The 8,280-nt window shown below is 43.2% G+C and overlaps 1 protein-coding gene across 7 annotated transcripts in view; it reads right to left on the minus strand.

Moving 5' to 3' along the window:
- Positions 1–7,930, minus strand: part of SPAST (spastin) — a 39,601-nt gene extending 31,671 nt beyond the window's left edge. Inside the window, exons 1-3 of one of the 7 annotated variants that reach the window (XM_069800557.1) lie at positions 7,421–7,930; positions 3,255–3,338; positions 1,874–1,957 (exon numbers count right to left, since the gene is read on the minus strand). In XM_069800557.1, coding sequence (XP_069656658.1) covers positions 1,874–1,957; positions 3,255–3,338; positions 7,421–7,823 — 571 coding nt within the window. In that variant the 5' untranslated portion in view covers positions 7,824–7,930. Of the gene's footprint in view, positions 1–1,873; positions 1,958–3,254; positions 3,342–7,420 lie in introns of all 7 variants that reach the window. The other 6 variants (XM_069800556.1, XM_069800554.1, XM_069800551.1 and 3 more) reach the window with 6 other exon arrangements.
- Positions 7,931–8,280: the final 350 nt, after the last annotated feature.

The raw sequence follows: 8,280 nt of genomic DNA on the forward strand, positions 1-8,280 counted from the left end.
TGTAACAAATATTACTCAAATAGATCCATAATGATGAAGCTTGCAGGGATTTTAATCCATTGGAATATCTCTCCAAACCACATCTTTTTCCTTCCTAAAGGGCAGATGACTTCACTTGCTCCTTTCTATCCAAATTTTGCTCTTAGGTACACTGTTTGAGGCAGATCCTTAGTGCAAACTGAACAAGAACCTAAGTAGAACAAAGTACTAAACTTCTAATAATGTCAAAGTAAAAATAAAATAAAATCATATTTGACATCAACTTATGCAATAAACACTATTCTGTTTACTTTCAATATGCACTCTGAATGAAGCACATGAACGTTTGTAAAACAGCATGCGATCACACATTCTGGTAGTAGAGATGAATGTACCAGCTTGGCTTCAACTTTAGTTTTTTTGCAGTGTTTACCCTTTTTATCTTCTTTCTCAATCAGAGCACCGCAAGCAAGCAATCAACTTATCATCATCGCAAGTGCTACTACAATAACACAAGCAAGGATGAAGCACTACCCACAAAATACAGACATTGTTACTTCAAGGTTCAAACAGCAGCAAATTTTTAAAGAAATCCTACTTACTTGCAATTAAGGATGTCAACAACAAGCCATACCTTATCAAAGGCTGCTAGTATGTAATCACTTTCACTCTTTTGTTCACTAGTTTATATTACCTCTAGAAGATAGCCTTTAACCCTAATGAGTAGAAATATCTGCACATACTAAGGTTCTACCAACAAACACCCATAATAAAGCATAGAAGCTGGAAGCCTCTTTCACCCCATGTTCCCTTCACTTTTTTTTTTTTTTCCAAAAAAGAACTAAGGACACCAGGAACTCAAGGGAAACAAAAGGGATTCACTTTCTTGTGGTTGCCACAACTTCCCTGTCAATCACCAGTCAGAGCCACAGAACCACAAAGTGTAAGAGGAGAAAAGAACACGAGTTCTCCTGTCTGCTCTATACGCTCCTAGAAGAGGGAGTTAGTAGAACTCAGAACAACACAGTGCAAGATTAAAGCTGCAGACACACAAGTTGAACTCAAGTACATTTGTTAGTTCTCCCTTAAAGAGCAATTAAAAAATCTTTTTTTTCATTTTACTGCCTGAACTGAAAGCATTTCCAAAACTCGATTTAGAGGATGCACTACACAAAGCTGTGGGTTTGTTGTTTGATGAGGAGGGGGAATTTTTGTCTGTTTATCATGCACAGAAAGATGCCATTTCCAATCCTGCCTGTTTTACTCTGTCCATTAAGAGCTCATATACAGCACTTAATTTTGATAAAGCTAAAACTGTGCTTCTGAAAAGAAGTGATCTTACCTGCTAGTCTTAAAATAGAACACTACTAGATAAAAATTACAAGAATTAGGATTTCACAACCTTATGGTCTACAAAATGCTAAAGAATTATTATAGTACATACCAATAATCAGTAGAATTATTACTTGAGTGACAACAGAATTAACAGAACATGAAGTAGTTACACAGAAGGCACACTTAGCATTCACGATCAGCAATATATTGTAAGTTTTACTAAAGCTCTAACAGAGCAAACGTAAACTAACTCCAACAAGAGTTAGTCAAGACTTCCTCAGTTTATGAGTCAAGCGTGCTATGGTATAAAGACTTCTCAGTTACTTTTACACCGATTTCTTAAGGCATAGGCAAGTGGGTCATGAGATTCCAATTTCAAAATCCATCAACAGCATTGAAAAAATACTACTTACTCTCAACTAAAAACCAGACTTAAGAGACCCTACACAGATAATGACACCTTCACTTTAAAAGTCAAAACCGTATTTTAGAAGAATGCATTACATGAAGTTGTGCGAATAATGACAAACTTTCCAAAGTCATGAATTGTAACTGGTACCTAAAAGCTGCAAGCGATCCTTGGCCATTGCCAAATTTGTCATCATTTTAGATTGCAGACGTCGAGCCCGTTCACACTGATCACCTTATAAAGAAAAATCAATGTTAAAACACAATCTGGCAAATTAACTTTTTAAAGTGCTAAAATACTGACACCCAGCCTTCCCTCCTTTTCCTCCCACCCCTTACCTGCCCCCTCCACTAAAGAACATCATTGCAAAACTAATGGAAAAATCCTAGAGCTTTCTATTTAATCAAGAATTTAAAGTTAGTTGACACTATCTGCTTTACATTATTGCTCATAGAGCAGTGGGAACCCAAGCACTGCTTTGCATATTCTCTAACATTCCATGCTGACCTAATATATGCTCTTTGTCACTGCATTTTTCTAAACAGAAGTCAAATAAAAAGATTTTTAAAAAGCTTGAAAAGTGACTGAGAGGCAAGTACAATTTGAAATAATTCACTCTGGCAAAATTAAGATATTTAAATTCAGTTGACTGTGTCCCTTTACATTTCAAAACACACAGAATTACAGACATTAATATCACCACTTCCTAAAAAATAATATCTGTTCAAGTCAAGTTGGTTTTTTTTTTGTTTTTTTTTTGTTTTTGTTTTTTTTTCAAACTGTGCAATTTAGATGGGTTGTATCAAATGCCACTGGTACTGCTGCATAAGTAACATGTCACCACACACTGTTCAAACATTTCTAAACATAGCTGAGGAACAAAATAGCAGTCTGCAAAAGCAGTTACAGGTTTGGGGTTTCAGGAGGGTGGGGAGCTTGGGTTGTTTACTATTATATTATTACTTCTGAGTCCTTCACTATACCTATTTCTCTATGGTACATACCTGCTTCTACACTACAGCTTAAAATGTTTCCATATACACAGATGGCTTTCTCCCTTTGTTTGAAATATTCAGCTATTTTGGCATAAGCTATTCAGAAACACAATGCTAGACCATGCCAAACTGGGGTGTTTCTTTTTTAGTTATACTGAAGGGAATATGAAATTCTGCGTAAGTGAGAACATGAACTGTCAACTTTGGCAAATCAAATCAGAACTCAGTATTTTGGCATTCCCATTATATAAGAAATCAAGTGTTTTACTTTAGAATTTTCATGAACTGCTTATGATTTTGGATAGTCTGAAAATACTTGGAGCAAGATTTGCATGTGTTATAGACCAGACCATTAAGGTAGAACACAGAAATGGACCAGTGTCCACCTACAGCTAAAACAGGAATAAGAAACACTCTTATGAATTAATTCATACAGCAGACCATTCCTAGCACCTACCATATTCAGCAATATTGATTCCTCACTTTGAAGAAGCCATAAACCAAAATCTTTTCCACAAAACTCAAAACTGGCTTACCTTGACCAATTACTAAGACAGCTATTCCTTTTTCCAGTTCTTCAATTCCTTTCTTATACCATTCAACAGCTTGTTCCTTTTGTCCTGCTTAAAAAGGAAGTGAACCCATTATTTTCTGTAATGAATTAAAGCTTAGGAATGGTTCCATATAATGCTGTGTAAAACAAGTAAGAGGAGGGAAGAGATACTTGAACAAAATCCTATGATTTAAAGAAAAACTTAAAGGGACACTGTCAACTTTACATCTACTTAGTTTCAAATAAGCTTTTCTATTAAAAACAGGTACTACACCAGCCTCAAATCACTTTTGCCTGTTTCAGGAATACTTCTCCATCCACCTTAAAGAGATTAGTCCCCTAAAAAAACAAACAAACAAAAAAACCCCACACACCAAAAAGGTAAAAAAGCTACCCTACACATATTAATTTACAACAGAAATGGTGAAATTAACAGTTTTTCTTTCTGGAACATCAAACTGAGACATGCCTCTTAATTTTCCAGTGTTAGCCAATACCAAAGTAACACTAGAAGCTCAGCAACTCGAGAAGAAAAGCAACGAGTCTAAGATACTCCACGAGTGAGACAAGAGACACTTTTCCTCCAGCTGACTTTTATACAGATCAGCTCATTTGTCATGGGGGTATTTCTTTGTTCATCCTATCATGAAGCTGCTGTATTGCAGGTGTATGTCAACTTTCACATGAAGTACAACACATGTAGAATTAGAGTACGACTCTGTACCAACAATGTCCTACACGGATACTACAGCAAATACAACCATGAACATGCCTAGGACTAACCTATACTATCTGACACCGTGACAGCAAATAACCCATTGAAGAGATATGAATATCTACTGCATATTGCTCCCCTTCTATAAATACTCTGCATTAAAAAGATACTTGCCTGCATATGGAAACATACTTTTGCAAGATAGCTATGTCACACTAAGCAGGCCTTTCCACACAGGAATACTGCATGTTAGGTATTAGAATTTAAACCTGATTAGCATTAAAAAGCTGCTAGTGCTAGAAAAAACAAAAATGCCTAGAATGAAACCTTCAGATATCATTACCCTAGTTTCAGAAGAGATAACGTTTCACAAAACTATTCCTAAGTGCCAGTTACCAGTGATTTTGAGGCTTCTGCACTCAAGTCTTTTGATAACTTCAGTCCCAAACCTGTTTTCTAGCAAATTTCAGTGCCAGTAAAAATATTTCAATACATTTCTAGAATCCTCTTAAGGGTTTTCTCTTGATCCTCTCCAGATGCAAAATCTTTTAATAACATTTGGCAAGTTACCCTGTGCAGGTAATTCCATGCTTTGCTCTTCTTACTGACACAAACCACAGGAGCAGCACCTACCTACAGTCAGGTACCTCACACACCGTGGGAATCATTTTATTACTGCCCTTTCTCCACCAGCCTCATATATCCTGATTGTTAAGGACAAAGCTAGGTAAATTAAATCAAAGCTGAGTGACTTTGATCCTCTCTGTAGCCTTTTTTCCTTTAAGCTTCTCCCCATCACCTATAGAAACAGTTTCAACTGCAGTGTAAATCTAGTGCTGATTATGGCTATTAGAAATCAAATTAGAGATGATTCCAGCCACCTCTGCCATTGCCTGAATTGCTTTGCAAACATGCCAAAGTCATCATTAAAACCTCACTTCCACCTTTTACCGAGCTGTTTGCAAAGGTAGTGCTCTGAATCTACACAGAACAGTTTACCAGTTCTCAGTGATTAAGACATTAAAAGCACAACCAAAAAAAGTTACATTCCTTAGAAGTAATTGATTTTCTGTACTGGGTCTGACTGGGATGGAGTTAATTTTCTTCATAGCAGCCCCTATGGTGCTGTGTTTTGGATCTGTGACTAAAACAGTCACAGACCAACACCAACATTTTGGCTATTGCTGAACAGCCTGCACAGTCCCAAGGTTTTCTTTTTTTCTGACTCTAGATCCTGAGTGAGTAGGCTGGTGGTGCACAGGAAGCTGGGAGGGGACACCAGCAGGCTGACTGACCCAAACTGGCCAGAGGGGTATTTCGTATCATGTAATATCATGCTCAGCAGTAATAACTTGGGTAGAGGAAGAACAGGTTGGGGGCTGTCCTCCAAAGCAGCCATTGCTCAGAAACTGGCTGGGCATTGGTAAGCAATTGCCTTTGCATCGCTTGTCTCCTCCTCCACCTCTTTCCTTCACTTATTAAGGTGTCTTTATCATGAACCACAAGTTTTCTCACTTTTGCTCTTCCTATTCTCTTCCTTGTCCCACTGAGGGGAGTAAACAAGTAGCTATGTGGATGCTTAGCTGCTGGCTGGGGTCACCCACCACATGTGCCTTCTCAGTCCCAGGAAAAGATGTTAAGCTTGATTTTGAAAATACCAAAACAAGAATATCAATTTCCCCAATAATTCAGAAGCATAAAAATTACCAGAAGTGCTATCATAATTACTGAAGCATGCATAGCTTCCAGAACAGCAAAAATGCCACACACTTGAAGTCTTTTCCAACCTAAATGATTCTATGATTCTAAACAGGATATTAGGCAATCTAGAAATCCTAACCATTTCACATACTATGCCTCATGAATTGTCTTCTGTTGGAAGTCATAAAAAAACCCACTTGTTTACATATAAAATAAACTCAAAGGTATGCATGTATTCCAGTAAAAACAGATAAGCAAATAACAAATCTGTGTATTAAAGCAAAGTGAGTTCTCAGTGAAATGAATATTGCATTTGCAGGTTGTAACAGCTTTGCAACTGCTTGTGTTAGTAGCAAAGATTTTTTTCTTACTAAATGTATGACCTGTGCAGCTAATTCAAATATGACAACTGTAAAAATATCTATAAAGCAAGTCCATGATTAAAATCGGTATTTGAAGGCTTACCCTTCAAACCACCAACAGTTATAAGCCACAACAGCGGAACAGGCACCTGATAATTTCAGCCTTGGCTACTCTTCACAGAGCTCTCACCAACACCACTGAAGTTTTAAGCTACCTCACCTTCTTTCATGCTTTGCTCCCATGACCCTCAACGCTCTTACGCTGTACAGCTGTTCTGAACTAACCTTGCTGCACACAGTGGGTTTTTTTCTCCCAGAGCTTACTTACACTGCCACTCCCAAATTGTCAATGCAAAGCAAGACACATCCCTTGCTTTTATGGTGCTCTCAGCATGTAGCTTCTACTGAAGGCCTGTTCCTATGTTTTTAACCTCCTTGTCTAGGGCAGCAGTTTCACTAAAGCTCAACTGAAAAGGTATAATAAGGCATTCTGATGTTTCCAGAGAATTTTAAAACCCAGCACAGCATGCCCCTAAGGACTACCTTTCAGATGCTGACAGAGTTGTGTTGCTGCATTTAGAATAAATGGCTAAGTCAAATGCACTAGCAATTGCCTTTTTTTTTTCCAATCCTCTAGACAAAAAAAAAATAAAATTCCTCCTTAAGGTCTTGTAGTCACATAGTGATAGATTTCTTAAGAGCAAGAACGTCAAACACTTTAAGAAAAATATTTTTTATTTAAATTGCCAAAATACGCATAAATATTTCTTTCCTTAGAAGTCAGAAGACTCCAAAGGAGCAGTTTGGGAGCCAAGTTTCCTGAAGACTCCCTTCAACACTTCTTCCATCATTCTTCAGACAGTACGTTAAAGGATGCACCTTTATTATAGTCCCTGCTGCTTTTGTTGTCCGGTTGGCTTGGTTAAACCGAAACCTAGTTACAGTCACACCACCAACCACCCCCCCCGCCCCCCCCCCCCCGATTTTTAATCGCCTCACCAGACCTCCGCATCAAAAACTTTGAAGTTGTTAGAGCGAGATACAAAGACTTGCTTTGCGTGGGAAATTAGCCCGAGCCGCAGCTTTTTGATCCAGCCTGCGCCTGCCGGCTGCGGCGAGGCAGGGGCGGACCCGGCGGGGGGGGGGCAAAGCCCCTTAACCACATGCGGGCACCGGCGCGCAGTTCACCCTCCCGCACAGATGCTTCGCAACCCGCATTTCTCACGTAAGCGGGCTTGCTCTGGGTTGGTCTTCAACTGAAAGCGGCAGCCCCGGCCCCCCCCCCCGCCCCGCCGCCCCCGGCGCACGGCCGGGAGGCCCTGCCCGCCCCCCACCCCGCGCAGGCCGGGGCGGCCGCCGGCGCTCCCCTACCTCTCTCGTCCTCGTCGATGCGCAGCGCCATGGAGATGCACTCGAAGGCCCGCTTGTGGCAGGCCCGCACCGTCTCGGGCGCCCCGCCGGGCTCGGGCGCGTCGCCGGCCCCGGCCCTGCTGCCCTTGGCGGCCATGAGGGCGCCGCGGGAGAGGCGCTCGCGGAGCCAGGCGAAGAGCAGCCCGAGCTGGAAGGCGACGAAGCGGAGCAGGGCGAAGGCGGCGAAGAGCGGGTACGAGAAGTAGTACAGGTTCCGCTTGTGGGGGGACGCCGCCGCCGCCCCCGCCGGCGGCACGGGGGGGGCCGGCCCGGGCGGCGAGGAGGGCGAGGCCGCGGCGGCCGGGGCTGCGGAGCTGGAACCGGCTGAGCCCTTCTTTTTCCCTCTGCCGCCCGGAGAATTCATTCACCGCCGTCGCCATAACCCGCTGCCAGGGAGTGACAACAACCGGCCATGGCGGCGGCGGCGGCGACGCCCCTTTCGCGCGGCTCCGGGGGGGGGGGGGGGGCGGGGGGCGGGGGGAGGGAGTGCGCAGCCGCCCCCGCCCCGCGCCGCCGTGGCGGACGGGCCGCAGCGACAATGGGAGGCGGGGACGGCGCGGCGGGGCGCCTACAGCTCCCGGCGTGCCCCGGGGCGGCGGGAGGGGCGCGCGGTGCCGGGGCGGAGGAGGCGGCCGGGCCTCGGCGGGGAGGGAGCTCCGCGTCCCGTCAGCGCCGCGGCGGGACGGCGCCCGCCCGCCGCAGCCCTCGGCGAGAGCGATAGGCTGCAGCGCGCTGGAACGCCGCGAGGGGAGAGGCCGTGAACAATTTAATAAAATCCAGTGTTCCGGCTGGAGCCGCCGGCCGCCCTGCGGGCACAACGC

This window comes from Haliaeetus albicilla, chromosome 13 (genome assembly GCF_947461875.1).
Source record: "Haliaeetus albicilla chromosome 13, bHalAlb1.1, whole genome shotgun sequence".
In the NCBI taxonomy this organism is placed as follows: domain Eukaryota; kingdom Metazoa; phylum Chordata; class Aves; order Accipitriformes; family Accipitridae; genus Haliaeetus; species Haliaeetus albicilla.